The following is an 18,858-nucleotide window of genomic DNA, read 5'->3' as shown; positions in this document are numbered from 1 at the left end:
CTGGATGGCCCTTAGGGTCTCTTCCAACAATGCTCCAATCCTAAGTGTGTGTGTGCATGTATGTATGCACCCTTCCCAAGTGTTGCCCCGTCTGCCCCTGTGGCCATCTATTCTGGGGCTGACTTTGCACGCCAAGCACTCTGCGCTTGCACAGATGCCCTTTCTGTGTGCTTCCTTTTCAGGTTCCAGAGGCGAATGCAGTCCTTGAGAACAGGGTCCAAGCCGTGCATCTGAGGACGGTGCCAAGGTGACCCTCCTTTGCCCCTTGCGTGGATGCATTGCCCCCTTCTCTCCTGGAAGGAGGCTGAGAGGCCATTCTGCTGGTCTTGAGGGTCAAGGGCCACTCCTGCCAAGATAGTGGAGGTACAGGACCACAGCTGTGAGTAGGGCCAGTGGGGCTGCCCCGAGGAAGGCCTCAATGCTTGCCCAAAGAGATTAGTGGGGGGCAGGGACTAGGAAACGCCCCCGTCCATCTTTCTTTGGTCCACGCTGCGTCCTTCAGAGCCCTTGGCTTCTTTCGTCCCTAGTCCTGAGGCCACCCTCCCCTTCTTCGAACACCTAGGCTGCGTCTGCATTGCAGAATTAATGCAGTCTGGCAGCGCTTTAACTGACGTGGTTCAACTGCTATGAAAATCTGGGATTTGTAGTTCTGTGAGCTATTGCACCTTCTCTGTCAAAGAGCCCAAGAGTATTTTAATGTGTTCTTTTTAAATGTTTTAATCTTTGTATTGCTTTAATTGATTATTTTAAATTATTGTTTATACAAGTTTACATTCTGCAAATCAACATGAAATTAAACAGCGCTCAAGGATATTAATACAGTAACAAATGTTGTATACATATATATATATATATATATATACACACACACACACATAAATTAAACTTGATTTTTCTTCCTTTTTAATAATAATAATAATGATAATGATAATGATATTAATAATTTATATTCCGCTTTATCTCAGAGGATCCAAGCGGATTACAGCAGTAAGAGAAATGCATTAAAAATTCCAAAATCCCCAACCCTCCCCCGATATAAAAACACAACCGAGTCCTAAAAAGAGATTAAACCTAAAAAAAAAAAAAAAAAATTAAAAAATAAAAATACAAAAATACACAAAATTGGGGGGGGGGGGTTGGGGGGGAGGGGTTTCCTTCTTTGTTGAATCTACTTTGGCCTTGCTTTAATTCCATTTCTAGCGCCATCCTTTCCTTTGTCAAAGTCCTCTCTGTATATCCTTTTGCTTTGTTTTCCTTGCTTTTCGTTGCTGCTGTTCATCATCTTGGAGGCCTTTTGGGGCTGGAAATACTCAATACCTAGCTACCTGCCTTGTGCTGATAATACTCTCTGAAGCACAGTGGGCTCAAGGGTTTCTCTGTGGCTGCAGAAACCTTTGGGCATCTCCACCAAAGAGGGTCAAGGAAGGAGGGGATGATGGTGAGGGTATCTTTTGGGGTCTTCTCCCACCCTTCTCCTTCATTCTTCCAGCCGCGACCCATTTGGGGAGAAGGAAGATGCTTCGCTCGCAGGCCCAGCTGAGTGAGAAGAAGAAGAAGAAGGACGAAGAGGAGAAAGAGGGGAAGCAGGACGAGACAGAGGCGCAAATGGCCGAGAGGAAGGCCAGGGCCCGGCAGCTCTGGCGCGTGCTCCAGAAAGGCTTCCGGCACGCGGTGGAAAAGGTACCTGTCTCCTGGGAGAAGCTGGCATCCTGGCAATAGGGGCGGCCTTCCAAATCGAGGGGTTGTGGACTCGGTTCGAATCGGGCGATGCGTATTCAGGCAAAGTGAGGCGAGTGCAGATTGGATTACCACACCAGCCCAATACAATGTGTATTGACCGATTCGAATCAGCAGCCTCGCACTTGCTCTGTGGGGCTCTGAACGGGTCACGGCCTTTTAAACTTCCGGGGTGAATTTATATGTGTACACACACATCTGTCTGTATGAGTATATATATATGTGTATATACTTACATACATATATATATATATATATATACACACACACACACAAACAAACAGTGGTACAGCCAAAAGTGTGATGCCGTATTTATATGTGTACACACACATCTGTCTGTATGAGTGTTTATGTCTGTATGTATACATGTAGTGGTACATCCCAAAGTGTAATGCTGCATGTATATGTGTACACACACATCTTTGTGTATGTATATATATATATACACATACACAAACCCCCACACACACATATGCACATGTATAGATGCAAAGAGACATGTCAAGATATTTCAGCATGTCATGATATGACAGCACATCTGTGTGCGTGTGCATGTATACACACACACACACACACACATATACATATATATATGCACATTGCAATAGCCCTAAGTGTATACATATATGTACACACACACATGTTGACATGTATACAAACAAGGAGATTTATCAGGATATGCCAGCATATGCTTGTGTGTTTCCATGTATAAAAAAATATTCATTGGTAAAGACCAAGACGTAATGGCTGATACATCTATCTATATATATTTATATATACATATACATCTATCTATCTATCTATCTATCTATCTATCTAAATATATATATGCATATATATGCAGATATTTGTATACATATACATGTATGTACACATGAACACATTTGAATATGCAAGGGGACTTATATGGATATGTCAGCATGTATTTATGTCTGTGCATGCATATGTTTACATGTATAGATAGATAGATAGATAGATAGATAGATAGATAGATAGATAGATAGAGCGAAATAGACCAAAGTGCAAGGGCTCATAAACACACATGCACGCACGCATGCAGGCATACACATATACACACACACACACAAACAACAGAAAAGAGCGCATACATATATATACATGTGCCAGAGTTATAACGCGACAATAATAACGTAATAAAAACACGAAATGCTTATCCCCCCCCTCCACAAAAGGTTTCAGCCTTATCTCGGCCAATGGAAAACTCGCTCCCCAGCCCCGGCGGTTGTCCTGAAAGTGGAAAGGGCCACCGGAAGGAAATGGGGGGAAATTCCAGCGCAGCATCACGGGAAATTTGTAACCTGGTGGTCTTGTGCTGGTCTTCAGGAGGACCAGCAGATTGGATTTACACACCAGCCCAAACAGCAGAGGTTTCACACTGGCCATCAATGCGGATCCCGTCAATCTACTAATTTGGCAGACTCGCCAAACTGAGGAGCCAGCTGGTTTCATTTCGAAACCCCCGCGGAAAGAGAACACAATACAGTGCGATATAATGTGAATACGCATCGGCCAATGCGTATTCTGAGCTCAAGGGTGTGAAAATACAGCGCGATATAACGTGAATATGCATCGGCCAATGCGAACCAATCCTATTTCTGGGCTCAAAAAATCCCAGTGTGAAAAGGCCCAGGTATAGATCTGCAGGCGCCAGTTCTCCTACACATGGGAAAGGCACTCTGCACATGTTCAGCAATGAGATTGTCTGCCTCAGAGTGGCATAGTTGGGTGGATTCTCCTTCTCTGGAGGTCTTTAAGGGGAGGTTAGGTGGGCATCTCTCAACTGGGGTTCCCTGGGCGGCCGGAGGAGGTTGAATAGCCAGCCCAAGGGGTCCCTCCCAATTCTTTGGTTCTGAGGAGGAAAGGAGCAAACTTTCTTGCTACTGCTGTTGCTGCAGAAGAGACCCATGGATCCAAAGTACAAGGAAGGAGATTCCAAGTACTGGGAAGAGCCTCCTAACAGTAAGCGGAACAGAAGAGTACCTTGGAAGGTGATGGGTTTGCCTTCTTTGGAGCCTTTGGAACAGAAGTCAGATGGACACTTTCTTGGGGTGCTCCAGTATTGCTGTTTTTAAAAGGAAATATAGTTATTCAGCCTTTATGCAAACACACATATAAACATATAAACACAGACAGTTTACTTACTAGCAAAATACTAATTTACCTACAATAATTGAACTCAAACCAGCTCTATGATTCCATGATCTTGACATATAGATATTTACATAGCTAAACTGATGCTCCAACCATTTCTTGCTATCTTTCCCCCTTATACCTTTTCTCCTTTATCACCATCATCATCCAATTCCTTCCTTCCTTCCTTCCTTCCTTCTAGAACTTCTTGCTAATCTTCTTTCTTCTTTTCCAGTGGTGTATTTTCTGCATTAGCAGCATGAGGATGACCCAGATCCCTTCTCTTGGGATCCCTTCCAATTCTGTGATTCCATGCCCCCCAACTCTCCTGATTTGGCGAGGACAGTTCTGATTATCGTCCCACTTTTCCAGCCATGTTTGAAATGCCCCTGTTTCTTTTTCCTCATCCCATTTCACTCCTTTGTCTTCATGGGGTCGTACTAAATTGACTACTATACAAGAACTGGACAATTCAGTTCTTATTGGGGCTTGGAGTCCAAACAGCAGTCAGGCGGGCAGAGTGACCTCCGTCTGCATCTGCTTTGCGCAGACTTAAGAATGCAATGGCCCTTTTGCCACATGACTCCTACTCACCCACGGTTTGGCACTGCAGCATGGCAAAATAGAGGTGCCCATGGAGATGGTGACCCCCGTGGGAGGCCTTTTTCCCACAAAGCCACGCATCCATTCCAGCCACACTCAGACCTCCAGGGGAAACAGGAGGGAAATGGTGGTGGCATATTGACAATGTGTTTCCTCTCTCCCCCAACCACTTTCTAGATGAAGAACGAGGAGATGAAGGTGGCCTTCCTCAGCCACGGCCTGCAGCACATCAGCCGCATTGCCCTGCGCAGCCCTGTGCGCCATGTGACCCACGATTCCCTCAAGAGGCTCTTTGTGGCCCTCGACACAGAGAACATGCTGCACTTTTTGCGGGAAGATGGCTCTTACAAGAGCTGCTCCAGGGCCCCTGTCCCTTTGATGGGGCTCCTCTACGCTACAGAGGTGGACCGTTTTGTGGGCTGGGATGAAGGCAGCCTCCAGGTCCTGGACTCCCAGTTCCAGCCGCTCTCGCAGGCACAGTCCACCTGGCCCATCCGTTGCGGCCTCTACTGCGAGCAGCTGAATCGAATTGTGACAGCCGGCGAGGGGAATCTGACCCTCTGGGACTTCCGCTACAGCTACCGGAGCCTCCAATGCCGCCTCACCTTGACCCTGGGGTCCAGCGAGGTGGTCAGCCGCCTGGCCTTGGATGGCACCAGCAAGAAGGCCCCGCGCTGTTTTGCTTGCTATGGCACGGGGGTGGCTGCTTTCGACATCTCCAAGGGGCAACTCCTGTCCTTCAAAAGGGAGCTGCACAGCAGGTGAGGAGCAGAAGACCATTTGGCCTCCCTCTGCTCCAGGGGAACAAAGCCTCATCCTCATTCCTCTCCAACACAGAGCAAGGCCTGGTCCTCCTGGCTCATTGGAAACCACAATAGTCCCAGAGGAAAGTCGGAGGCTGTTGGAAAAGAGGGAGACTCCGTTACAGGTGGATGGACTGCTGCCCTGGCTTTGCAGGACCTCTGGATGATGGGTTCCCACTCAAGGTAAACCGGCCTTCATTGTTGTATTTGTTACATGGCATCAAGTTGGCTTTGGTGCATGGATGAATTCTCTCATCCAGAAGGCTGCCATGCACCAAAGCCAACTTAGATAACAAATGCAACAACATCAAAGGCCTGTTTCCCTTGTGAGGCAGAGAAAGTGCATATTATTCTGTAAAAATCCCTTGAAACAGGGGTGGGAAGAATCCAGATGTTGCTATCCGGTATAAGGATGCTAGGAGTTGCAGTCCAGCACAGTCTGGTACAGTTTCTACCCCGGCTCTCAAGTCTTCCATGATGAAGTCCAGCCAGATGTAAGGTGGTTTTCCTCTTTTCCTGCTGCCTTCCACTTAACCAGCATTATCTTCTTTTCTAGAGTCATGTTGTCTTACGATGCGTCCAAAGTAAAACAGCCCCAGTTTCATAATGCTGACTTCTAGGGAGAGTTTGGGCTTGATTTGCTTTCCTGTTGGTGTTATGTGCCAACAGCTCAGATCAGCTTTAGCTCCTGGGGAGCTGCTGAGTGAGAGTCCTGGAAGAGCCCCGGTCATCGGTTGTCCTGCTGGGCTCTTGGAAACGCTGGGCAGCAGCCATGGCTTCTTTAATGGAATAAATCCATTTGAAGCGCTACTTTCCTCTTTTGCTACTGCAGCAGCAATCTTCCCATTTCTGTGGAGATTAATAGAGACCATTGCCATCCGTGGGAACTGGCTCCCTTTCTGACATTAAACAGATCTCTACTTTGCTTCTACTGGGCTCTTCTGAGGGCTTCTCTGCTTCTCCCCCAGGGCCATCACAGATATCACCTACTGCGACGTGGTCGGGTGCGTCGTAACCGCCTCCCGGGACACCACCATCAAGGTCTGGGATGAGAACTGGCACATCCAGACAGTCTTCGTGGGCCACACTGGTGAGGAAGAGGAGGAGGAGGAGGAAGGGGAGGAGGGCCACAAAGAATGCCCTGGAGCATTGATGACTGCAGACAGAGAACAAGGAGGACCCCTTCTTCCCGCCCCACTTCCCACCTTTCGGGCCTTTTGCTATGCTCCTGCTTCCCAGCAGGAAAAGACCAAATGTAACTGGGTACCCTGAGCCCTTAAGCTGCAGCCAGGGGCCCCACAGCCCTCTTTCCCCCTACAGAATAGCCATGTGATGGGCAGAAGCACGAGCAGTTAGGTTTCTCTCAGGATGAAAAAGCCCCAGTGAGGATGCTGTCCCTGTTGAGCGACTGGCTGGCCTTTAATTCCTGGCCATTTGAGGCATAAGGATGTTTCCACCTTCTTTCACCCTGGCTGATGGCCACCTGGTGAAGGGTCTGGAAACCATGAAGCCCTCAGGAGAGACTTGGGGAGCTGGGGATGTTTAGCCTGGAGAAGAGAAGGTTAAGGGGTGATATGATGATAGCCCTGTTTAAGTATTTCAAGGCTTGTCAGGTTGAGGAGGGAGCAAGCTTGTTTTCTGCTGCTCCAGAGAATAGGATACGGGGCAATGGATGCAAACGGGAGGAAAAAAGATTCCACCTCAGCATTAGGAAGACCTTTGTGATGGTAGGAGCTGTTCAGCTGCCTCAATGGAGATTGGTGGAGTCTTCTTCTTTGGAGGTTTTTAAGTAGATGCTGGATGGCCATCAAATGGGGATGCTTTGATTGTGAGTTCCTGCATGGCAGAATAAAGGGGCTGGACTGGATCAGGGCCCTTTGGGGGGTCTCTTCCAGCTCTAGGAGTCTGTGATTCTGCGGTGATTTGTCTCATGGGTTCTCCGAAGGAGGCTCTCACACACAGAAACACACAGACGCTAGATTCCAGGCTTGCGTCATTGTTGAAGACTTTCAAATTAGATGCCACCAAGACACTTAACCCATTAAACCCCCTCCAAGTGCCCTGAAGGGAGATACTGCACCGCTTGTCCTTTGCGAAGGCCCCATTTTTAGAGTTAATGGCCACCCCGAAATCCCCTCAGCAAATGAAGATGGTCAGCTCTAGCTGGGTATCTCTCACAAAGATGGAGAGAAACAGGACTGACAGAATAAAAAAACAAGTGAGAGAAAAGCATCTGGTGGAAAATAAATTGATGGTCATTGAGTAATAATAACACAAGGAGGAGATAAAAAGAAATAATGTACAGGAAGAAAAATGTTGGACTCAAAAATAACAGAGTGAGTCAAGAAAAGGGATTTATAGAAAAGAGAAGTAATAAAATATTCCCTAGAATGCTATTTGTTATATTATTGTTCAATAAGAACGTTGTTTATCGAGAATGAAGAAGTAAAAAAGGAAAAGAGAAAAGAAAAGGGCAGGAAAAGGGGGGAAGAGAGATATCAGAAATATTCAGAGTTGTGCATATCTTGTTTTATGAGTTATGTTTTATGTAAGTGATATATGTTTAGGGTGTGAAAGAGAATAGTAATTCATGTTTAGAATAGGAGCATAACAATAAAAATATTAAAAGAGAAAACAAGACCAATCCCGATGGGGTTCTGGAAAGTAGCCCTGAGAGCAAACAGTCTGAGGATTTAGTTCAAGGATTTATACCCTGCCTTTCTCCTAAAATGGGATTCAAGGCGCGTTGCAATAATTTAAAAAGAGGGAAGTAAAAACGTTGATTACAATTTAAAAATATATTATTAATATTAAAACGTAAATTAAAAACATATCCTTAAAACCAGAGACCCAGGGAAAGCCTTTGTGCGTCACATGCGGTGGGGCCTGGCTGGGGCTGGCACAGGGGATGATGTGAAAAGGGGCAGCCCATGGAGATGTCATTAAGTGTGATGCTTCTCATCTGCTGCTCAAATAAAAAACACCAAATCTTAGAAGTGAGGGTTATAGAGACACACACCTTTTGTTTTCTTGCCCTGAAATTCCTTTCCTTTGTCCTGAAAATGGAAGACAAAGAAGAAGAAGGCAGATCAGGCCTGGAGATCTGGCATCACAGTCAGAGACACCACAACAGCCCCCAACACATCCCACCCTAAATGTTGGGGAGGAACTGGGAGTCCTTGGGGGCAGCAGTGGTGCTGGTGCGCTGCTCTCCCTGACCCTTTTGACCATGACTTGCTCTTCTTCTTCTTTGACCTGATGCCATCCGTCTCTCTTTGCCATATCACCAGCTCCGGTCATTGCCGTGACCATCTACCCCGAGCGGCCCCTCATCTTTTCGGCCTCCCAAGACGGAACCATCCGCACCTGGAACCTGGACACCATCGACCAGGTGGACCAGGTCCATGCCCTGGAGCCTGTGGAGGCCCTCGAAACTAAGACCGCCTCGCGGGTCGTCTCCCTCTCCGGCTCCCTCCTCAACATCTGGAAGATCAACCAGCTCTATTCTCTTTACACGCCGCTGGGGTCCCCCCTCAAGCGCCTCAGCTGCGTCAACCTGGAGGCCGTGGGGGACTTCCCCGTCCGCGCCCTCTGCGTCTGCCGGGACTCCTCCGTGCGCTTGGTGGACGTCCAGAGCGGCCTGCTCCTCTCCACCTTCACCTTGGAGCCGCCCAGCCGGGTCCAGGAGGCTGCCTACTGCTTGCCCCGGGAGACCCTCTTTGTGCTGACGGAACAGGGCAACCTGATGCGCCTCAATGTGGCCGCCGACCCCGTGGCCGTGAGGAAGAACATTGCCAGCCAGGGGCCAAAGCCCTGCTGCCTCCTGCTCTACAGCCACATCGTGGACCCTGAGGGTGCCTACGCCACATGGCTTCAGGTCAAGGAGGACAAGAGCTACCGCAAGCAGTGGCAGAAGCTCCCCCTCCACCGTCAGGACAAGAACAGGTAAAAGGCACCAGCTGGGCAGCCAACAGCCCACCTCTTGTTGTTCCTGCGGCCTCCTTGCATACGGTCTTGTATCTAGCTTTATAGTTATAGTGATATCCAATGACAGTTTTTTGTTGTTGCTGCTTGCCATTAAGTTGACTTTATGGCAAACCTGAGAGGCCCCGCTCCGTTCTTTTAGGCTCAGGTCAGCCGCCATGGCCTCTAGCTGGAGACCATCCCCTGTAATGCAGCCTTCCCCTTTTCCTAATGCTCTCTACCTCACCAAGCATGTCTTTTCTAGGGAGTCTTCTCATGATATGCCCAAAGTGCAATGGCCTCAGTTTAGTCATCTTGACCTCTAGCGAGAGTCCAGACTTGATTTGCTCTTGGACTCAATTATTTGTCCTTTTAGGAATGCAGAATATTTGTGGAATTCTCTTCCAGCATCAACATTCAAATGAGTTGATTCTATGTCAACCATGCCTTCCTTCTCTATCCATCTCCATTGCAGTCTCTCTTCTTCTACTGCCTTCTACTTTACTGAGCATCATCATCATGTCATTTCATGTTATGTCCAAAGTATGACAGACTCAATTTCGTCGTCTTCGCTTCCAGTGGAAGTTCAGGCTTGGTTGGCTCTAGGACCCATTTATTTGTCTTTTTGGCAATCCACAGTATACTATATGTAGACCTCGCCTCCAGCACCATGTTTCAAATGAGCTGATTCTCTTCACTGTCTATCGTCCACAAACAGCTAGTGACAGTGACAGTCACAACAGCTGAATGATGCGCTGTGGTTGAGCTGCATGTTCAGTATGTAGAGAGGTAGCATCTTTGAGACTAGTTGAAAGAAATAAATTATCAGCATGAGCTTTCATAGACTTTAGTCTACTTCCTGAGATGCATTTGGCTATAGTTTGCCTGTGCAGTGTCACAGTTTCCAAATGAGGCAACGTTGCACAGCCACCACTTGACCCTGGGAGTGTAAAGTTATGCTCTGTCTCTTCAATGTTGGATCTCAGTAGTGATCAAATTATTTATTTCATAATTTAATAATTATCAGGGCTTTGTGGCTCCTCCAGACTTTGGGTCAGATGTGGTGGGATTGCTGAACGTGCCCCACTTGTCTGTCTCAGTCCTTTCCCCACTTGCTGATGTTTTCCTACTGTGACCCACTTTTTCTCATAGGCTTGACTCTCTCTGCCAGGTTCCTGCCCATCATGGGGCACAAAGATGGACTTCTCAGCGTGGTGGAATGGTTTTCGGGTCGAATCCAGTACCAGGTGGAAGCTCACAGCCCCAAACCGGTCACAGCTCTGGCTGAATACCCTGCGCAGACCTGCGTCATCTCGGGTGGTGAGTCTTACCTGGGCACCTGGAGGCCAAGGGGCAGCTGGCAAGACTGGCCTCACGCAGGGGAAAAGGGCACCTCTGGAGAACACAGGGAAACTCTCAAGCAGCAAAATGCCCTCGTTCCCTTGATGCTTTCCCCTTTTACACCCCCAAAACAGAAGGAGGGTTTAGAGAATAGGGGGCTGGGGAGTGGGGTGGGCTGAGGGGAGGTCAGAGGCTGAGGAGGGTCAGGGGCTCATGGCGGGGAAAGGAAGGGGCAGTGGGGCTACAAAGAGGGTCTTCCCTGGTGGGGGCTTTTCTTCTTTCCATCTCTGGCAGTGGAGGGGGGAACTGCCGACCCCTAACCCACTCCACAGCTTCTATCACCTTCCATGCCAAGCTGTGGCAATTCTTCTGCCTGATCTCAGGTCAGAAAAAATAATTTAAAAGTCGCTGTTTAAAGCCTAGGAAAGTTTTCAAGGGAAAGTGCTCCAGCAGTAGCCCTGGGGATGACAGGCAGGCTTGTTTTGCCTGCCTGAACAGGGTTGGCACCAGGGGACAAGTGTATACCCAGCCCCCCTCCCATTTTGCCCTGGTCTTGGCCCAGCTGCCCCATCCCTCGGCCCAACAAGGGACCCCATTTGTCGCTCACAGAGTGTCTCTCATCCTTTCCTTTGCTTGCGGTGCTGAGTCTGGCCCTTGTCCATGTGCCTCAATGCTGCTGCTTCCACTGTCCATCTCAGGGACAAGGGACAGATTCAGAACCAGAAGCAAATGAATGGATGAGAGACATGCACCTGGTGGCAAATGGGCCTCTTGATGCAAGAAAACCAAGGAAGGGTGGCTGTGAACGGACTCACACACAAACGTTACTAAAACGTGGCTGGTGAGAGTTGGATATGGCTGCTTTCCATTCTGGCTTAATGAACCATCTAGTAGAACATCTTGGGGTAGAATAGATGGTCCTTGTGGCCCCTTCCAGCTCTGTGCTTCTGCAAAATACTGCAGTCAAGGAGGAAAATGAATCTCACTCAGTCAGAAGAACAACATGTTGCGTTAAATGTCCCAATATAAAAATAATGCTATGGCTGTAAATGGGGGAAACTCCAGGTGCCAGTCCTTTGTAATTGGTCATGTAAATAAGGACGCTGAGACCCAGAGCAGCTGTGGGTTGGAGAAAGGAGTTGGTGTGTTGGTTTGGTATTGTGTGGATTGTAATTATAACAGACAGTACAGTGGGCCCTTGTTATCCGCTGGGGTTTGGTTCCAGGATCCCCCGTGGATAACAAAATCCATGGAGGCTCAAGTCCAGTTAAATATAATGGCAGAACAAAATGGTGTCCCTTAGACAAAATGGAAAATGAAGGTTTGCTATTTGGAATTTATACTTTTTAAAAATGTTTTCAAGCTGTGGATGCTTGAATCCATGGATAAAAAAATCTGTGGATAAGGAGGGCCAACTGTATATGCCTGAGCTTTTGTTGTACATATTGCAACTGGAAGATAAAAGCCTCCAAGGACTTTGGAAGAAGTCAACCGTGTCTGTGCCTTATTTCAGGTGGGTCAGTGCCTGGTTGCCAGATACTGCACACTGTGTTGTGCTTCTGCACTCTGCTGTTTGTGAGCTACTGTTGAGGTCAAGCATCTCTGACAGTGCTGAACGTTGGCCCCTCTGTTTGGGCCTTGTTTGTTTTTGTCACTGCACACCAGCAGTATGCAGAAAGGAGCCAACACAACAGTGCCACCAGCACTTGCAAGTGTATGTCCCCAAGGGCCACTAAATGGAGTGGAATGGCCAAGGGGAAGTGGTGGGTGAGATTTGGACCCAGTGTCGTCTGCTTGATGCTGATTCCCCACCCACACTTCTGCCTTTGCCCCACGGACAGGTGGCGACCTGACGGTGAAGATGTGGCGCCTCTTCCCCTACGCGGACGAGTGCCTGCTGCCCCTCCTGAGCTTCTCCTGCATCGCTCCGGCCTGGCACATGTGCTCCCTGGGCCCAACGCTGGCAGTGGCCTTCCAGGACCCGGAGACCGTCACCTACCGCATTGTCTACTACAACCTGATGGAGCAGAGCCGCTCCGAGCACAGTCCCGAAGATGATGCCCAGGACGACATCACTGGTGGGCTCTGGGGCAGTGTGTGTATATGTGGGGAGGGTACGACAGGCCCCTGAGCATCACCCGGTGCCAAGGGGCAGACTGAGGCTGGGCAGAAGGGCTGCTGGGCACCCAAGAGACTCTGCTCCTTTTGACAGGCCTCTGCTGCTGCCCCAACCTGAAGCTCTTTGCCTCGGCCAGCCGGGACGGATCCGTGAAGGTCTGGGACATGAAAAACCAGCTGCTGCGGTAAGAGCCAGGGCAGCAGACATCGGGGACCAATTCTGGAGGGACGCTGGGGACAAATCCCCTCTCCTCCCAAAAAAGGAAATGGTTCCCAGGGAGCACATTTCTCCCTGTCTTTGGACCTTATCACACTGGGTTTTTTGAGCCAGAACTAGTCCTGGCTCCTCATTTTGGCAGTGCGCTAAATAAGTGGATTGATGGGATTTGCATGATGGTCAGTTCGAACTCACTGCAGAGTGTCTGGTGTGGAATTCCAATCTGCCGGTGCTCCTGAACACCATGGCAAGACCCCTGGGTTGCAAGCTCCCATGATGCCCTGCTGCAATTGCCCCATGTCCTTCCAGTTTCAGGGCAACCGGGGCTCCATTGGAGCTCTGTCTCTGCTCCCTCTCCTTCCTCGCTGCAACTTCTTCTTGCGGAGCAGCCTGCCCATCTCTCTCTCCTCTCTCTCTCCTCTCTCTTCTCGCCACACACACACACATCCCCAAAGGGATCCTCCATCTCAGAGCCCCCACCATTCATCCTCATCACATCTGTCCTCCTGACAGAGCGCTCTGTTTTCTCACCAAACTACAAATCTTTGTTGTGGTGGTAGTGATGTGTGCAGCTGTGTGTGTCCCTTGTAGCAGTTGCTTCTCTGTTGCGCCACACTGGGGAGATAATCCAGTTTAACTGCAGTTTTTACATCCTGGCTCAGTGCATGGAATCTGGGAACTGCAGTGTCCTGAGCCTTCACTGCCAGAGAGCCTGGGGCTTCAGCAAACTAAAACATAAATTATTATTATTATTATTATTATTATTTTATTTTAAAAATTAATTTTATCTATGTGAGTTGGAGTTGTTGTGGGGTCCTTGGCTCGAGGCTGTGGAATCTGGGAGTTCCATCTCCCTCCAGCCTCATGTTTCATTTCCTTAAAATCTATTTCAAAAACATTAATAAAATATAATAATAATATTTAAGTATTAGTTTGCTGAGGCACCAGAGCCCTCGGCAGAGAAGACTCATTTCTCAGGACAGTTCCCAGAATTCCAAGAGGAGCCAGAATAGTTAAACGGAGTTACACTAGATTATTTCCCCAGTGTGGATGCAACCTAAGAGAAGGCAACTGCTACAAGGGAAGGAGAGATGTAGAGAGGAGAAGACAGGAGAATAGATTTAGATGTGGCTGAAATGGAAGGGGCTCTGACACAGAGGGACCCTGAATTGGCTGCCAGGGATGGGAAATAGAAGGGAGGAAGAAAGGTACAGCTGTCATCGGTGAAAGTGGAGCCAGGCTCCCTTCTTCTCCCCAGAAGTGCAAAGGTTCAGGATGCCTTCAGGACCCCGCTGAGCATGCGCAAGGTCCCAATTCGAATCGTTGAATCCGCATGGTATGCACCGGTGTGGAAATACAATTTGCACCCCTCCGCTTTCCCTGAATCCGCATCACGGACTGCCTTGGATTCGATTCCCCCTCGATTCGGAAGGGCAATGAAGGGCAACCAGGTGTGATAAAAGCCACGTATAACATCAATTCGGGCATTCGACCAGCGCACTTCACCTCTGATCTTAGCTCCAATAACCTCAGTGTGATAAGGTCCTTTGATCTAAGGCGTCAGAGAAAGCGGCCTGCAGGCATTCGTTGTTATTGTTGAAATCTATGAGTCTTATCTCATTATTAAACAAACTCGGCAGGCAAACAAAAAGACTTTCTTTTCTTCCTCCACATGACTTTAGTTCTGGGAGAGCATTGTAAAAGCATCATTTTTGCCACAAGGATTATTCCATCTTGGCAAATGAGACACTTGCCCCTGAAGCAACTGTGGGATCCCCAAACAGCCAGCCAGCCTGGAGCGAAGCCCATTTTCTCTTTCCATGGGGAGACTTGCGTTTCTCTGGCACTGAGTCCCAACCCAGAATTCACCAGCCAATGCTCAGGTGCAGGCTTTGCCATTTTGGCCCCAGTGGTCTAAGGACTTTTTCTCACGGGAAAAATTGGAAGGTGAGAGTGAATTTGCAAGGAAAATGGAAATGTAAATACAGTACGGTAGTTTTGCAAATTTGCTTATTTCCTGATTCACCTCCCTTTCTATCTGGAGTCTGTCCTGATTGAGTGCAGCGTCATGTGAAAAGCAGCTGCGAAGTTGTCCCTAATGCCCTGGATGACCCTGCATTGGGACCACTACTTGAAATACCAGTTGGCCCTTTGTACCCATTGGGTTTCCATTCCAGACCTCCCCCATATATGCCAGAAACCGTGGGACCTTAGGTTCCATTGATTTCAATGGCGGCGCACTGCACACCCAGGCCACCTCTCGGGACAGTGGACAGGGCCATCTGCAGATGCTCCAATCTGTGGATAGCAATCCTGCGGTTGGGGTGGGCCAACTGTGTTTTATTATTTCATTATTTCATTGTTATACTGCCTTTCTCCCAGAAAGGGGTCCAAGGTGGAGTCTTGGTGTTGACCTGGACTGACCACTATCATAAATTGGGTGACCAGAAGATGATCCAAGAGGTGACCCTAGACAGAACCCAGAATGACCTGCCAAGTGGCAAGGACCCTCAGTATCAAAAAAGGGGTGGGGAACCATGCCTGTGTCGACCTTTCCTTGTGTTATAAACCCCTCTTTCTATTTACACGCCTCTTTCAGGCTACCAAAGCATGCTCACCTATGGTAGCTCATTTGTTCATCAAAACTGGAAGGGTTTTATGCAGTTTGAAGTGGTTTATGCATGCATTTTAGTGTGACATTTGTCTGCGAGGGTCTTCCCTGTGTCCTCTGGACTTCAGAGCCCCCCTGTCCTTCCCTGTTGCAGGCACCTGAAGCTGAACACCATCCCAGAATGTCTGGCCTTTGCCAACCATTGGGGGGATTTGCTGGTTGGCATTGAGCGGCACCTCTACCTCATCCACCACAGCAAGTACTTGCCCAACTACTACAAGATGAAGGTAGGACTCTGTGTGTGTGTGTTTTCTGCTGGCACTTGGGATGGGGCACATAACAAATGTGCAAAGGGTCCAACTGCTATAGCCAGTTATGGCCCACCCAAAGGCAAGGTCCCAACCTGTTTGGGGAACTGGGGAGGGGTGCCCCATGCCGCTGGGAGTTCATTCCTCTGGGCGCACACATGAATGTTGGGTCTGGTGGTCAGCTCTTATGGATCCAGGCCAATCCTTCTCTTGCAGCTGCTGTGCGCAAAGTTCCTGGAGCCCCTCCAGAACACTCCTCTCCCCCTCAGCGATGCCTGCTTCACGGCTCTTGTGAAGGAGAACGCCCGGCGGCTGATGCAGGAGCCGCCTCTGGAGGAGTCTGAGTAAGGTCATAGTCATTATGTGTAGGCTGTGAACCTCCCTCCATAGAATCACAGAATCGAACATAGAGAGAGGTGATGCGATAGCCCTGTTAAAGTATTTGAAGGGATGTCATGCAGAGGATGAAACAAGCTTGTTTTCTGCTGCTCCAGTCAATAGGACACAATGGAGCAATGGATGCAAGCTCCAGGAAAAGAGATTCCAGCTCAACATTAGGAAGAACTTCCTGATAGTAAGAGCTGTTCAACAGTGGAACACACTCCTTCCTTGGAGATTTTGGCTGAGTCTCCTTCCTGGATGGCCATCTGTCATGGATGCTTTGATGGAGGGTTCCTGCATGGCAGAAGGGAGTTGGACTGGATGGCCCTTGGGGTCTCTTCCAACTCCATGATTCAATGGTTCCATGTCCGTATCTGTCCCCACAGGTCCCCCTTGCCGGGAGCTCACCGGGCTGCCTTGCAAGAGCCAAAGGTAGTCAGGGAGACCATGTCCAGGAGGCGGGTAAGTGCTGCTCAATGTGGAGGAGGAAGTGGGGCCATTTGGGTGGAGAAGAAGGTGGTGGCAGAGGGGTCTGAATGCTGGACCGCCCTGCAGGGCTCTTCCTTGGTGGCCGCCAGGAACCATGACCTGCAGCTCCTCCAGAGCGGGAAGTTGAGCTCGGCCAAGAAAGTGCGCTTAACCAAGGAGATGAAGGAGGAGGCCTTCGAGCAATACCTGTGCATCTTCCACAAGGAGCCGCTTAAAGTGGAGGTAAGGCGAAGCAGAAGGTGACCAGTGTCAGTGCTGTCACACACATACACAAGAACAACAACCTTCCAGAAAGCGTCTCTGGTTTTTGCCTTGGCCTTTGGGGAAACACATGCATTTATTCCCACCAAGGCTTCCTTCTGGGCCACTGAACCACCTTTGCTTTACCAAGCCATAGAACGGGTCCCTCCAGGGGGTGGGGAGGAGGACAGTGACCACCCTCTCCCCAACTAAAACAGGATCCACCAAGGAGGAGGCTACCCTAAGAGGTCATTCTGACCAACTCTGGTCCTATTAGGGGGCTCCCATATTTCCAAGTCTCTGTTGCTTTGTTTCATCATCTCCTGACACTGATAGGATCCACACTTGCCTTTAATGCCAGGGATGGGCAACTGCCGAGAAAGCGAGGGCCTATTATTGTCTCCCAGCTGCACCATGGGCCACATCATCATATTTTGGGCACACTGGCTGCCATTTTACGTCAATCTTGATGGGCTTTTTAGTGGGAGGTGGGGTCAAGGGGACAAGAAGAGTAAACCGCTGCCTTTGCCGCTAATTTCAGGTTGTTCTGGCTGGGTTTCAGGTGAAAAATCGGAAAATCAGCAGAAGGGTTTACAATCCCATCAATATCAGGAGGTGATGGAACAACAGCGTGTCCAGCCCTATCTCAAGAAGGGCGAGTCAGGCAGGGAAATATGGGAGCCTTGGAATACAACCAGGGTTGGGAGAATGGTCTCCTTGGTGGACCTTGTTGTGGGTTTGAGGAGTCACCTAGGGGGTTTCATGGGTGGCAAAACTGGGACTGAACCTTGCAGTAACAGAAAACCTTTCTTGTGTTTCCCGCTTTCCCCCCGGCCCCGATTTCTTCCCCCACAGATCCCTGCGGAAGACACCTTCAGTGCCGATGAGGTGCTGGAAGCCATGCGCCACGCTGGCTCCATTGCTGAGTTCTACAGGGCCAACAGGCCAAACACGTTTCTGGGGGCCTTCACCCGCCCCACCGTTCTGAAGGCAGCTGACCAGGTATCACCAAATTCCACCTCCATCCCACAAGCCTCTTGGCGGCCTTTTCATACCTTGTGTGTCATGGTCTAAGCCACAGGGAGGTTCCTTGTGCCCCCCATCAGCCCTCCATGCCTCCCACAATACCTCTGGGCAAGGAAGGCATCATGGCTTCTACCTGAAACCCAGGGTGGTGGTGGGGGGGTTGAACCCCACAGTGCGGAGGGTGAGCTTGTCCCTACTAGGTCATCTCCAACTTATAATCACCAAGAATCCCAAGGTCCTTTCAACATGTACTAGAACTGGACAAGACCCCAAGGGCCACTGGGTCCAATCTAAGCCCTCCCTGTGACAGATGGCCATCCAGACTCTGTTTAAGACTCTCCAAGGAAGGAGAATCCATCGTCCCCAAGGCAGTCTGTTCCACTATTGTGCGGCTTTTGCAATAAATACAGTCTTCCAAGTTTTAAATTGGAATATCTTTTTCTTTAGTTTGCATCCATTGCTCTGTGTCCTGGAGCAGCAGAAAACAAGCTTGCTCCATCCTCAATATGCCATCCCTTCAAATATTTAAACACGGCTATCATGTCACCTCTTAACCTTCTCTTCTGCTTACTACTTCTAAGTCAAGGTGACATCTGACTAGAATCATTGAATCATAGAGTTGGAAGGGATCCCAAAGGCCACCAAGTCCAAGCCCTACCTTGCAGAAATCCACAATTAAAGCACTCCTGAAAGATGTCCTTCCAACCTCTGTTTAAAGACCCTCAAAGACGGAGCGTTTGCCACCTTCTGAGGCTGTGAGCTCCACTGACACACAGTTCAAATGGTCAAGAATTTCTTCCTAATGTTTAGGTGGCAGCTCTTTCCTTACAATTTGAATCTGTTGGTTCACGGTCTGGTACCTGAAACAGC

The 18,858-nt window shown here is 49.0% G+C and overlaps 1 protein-coding gene across 1 annotated transcript in view; it reads left to right on the top strand.

Moving 5' to 3' along the window:
* The window catches only part of WDR97 (WD repeat domain 97), a 45,577-nt gene continuing 26,719 nt past the window's right edge, over nucleotides 1-18,858 (top strand). The window contains exons 1-13 of the mRNA XM_042464494.1: nucleotides 1-363; nucleotides 1,490-1,680; nucleotides 4,669-5,252; nucleotides 6,263-6,384; nucleotides 8,585-9,239; nucleotides 10,429-10,577; nucleotides 12,440-12,676; nucleotides 12,811-12,901; nucleotides 15,699-15,831; nucleotides 16,069-16,196; nucleotides 16,620-16,695; nucleotides 16,789-16,944; nucleotides 17,818-17,964. Of these exons, the coding sequence (XP_042320428.1) occupies nucleotides 1,516-1,680; nucleotides 4,669-5,252; nucleotides 6,263-6,384; nucleotides 8,585-9,239; nucleotides 10,429-10,577; nucleotides 12,440-12,676; nucleotides 12,811-12,901; nucleotides 15,699-15,831; nucleotides 16,069-16,196; nucleotides 16,620-16,695; nucleotides 16,789-16,944; nucleotides 17,818-17,964 (2,643 nt within the window). The 5' untranslated portion in view covers nucleotides 1-363; nucleotides 1,490-1,515. The remainder of the gene's footprint in view (nucleotides 364-1,489; nucleotides 1,681-4,668; nucleotides 5,253-6,262; nucleotides 6,385-8,584; nucleotides 9,240-10,428; nucleotides 10,578-12,439; nucleotides 12,677-12,810; nucleotides 12,902-15,698; nucleotides 15,832-16,068; nucleotides 16,197-16,619; nucleotides 16,696-16,788; nucleotides 16,945-17,817; nucleotides 17,965-18,858) is intronic.

The sequence above is a fragment of the Sceloporus undulatus genome, chromosome 4 (genome assembly GCF_019175285.1).
Source record: "Sceloporus undulatus isolate JIND9_A2432 ecotype Alabama chromosome 4, SceUnd_v1.1, whole genome shotgun sequence".
NCBI classification, from domain to species: domain Eukaryota; kingdom Metazoa; phylum Chordata; class Lepidosauria; order Squamata; family Phrynosomatidae; genus Sceloporus; species Sceloporus undulatus.
The sequence above is the reverse complement of the archived record's forward strand: the minus strand, read 5'-3'. Positions and strand labels throughout refer to the sequence as shown.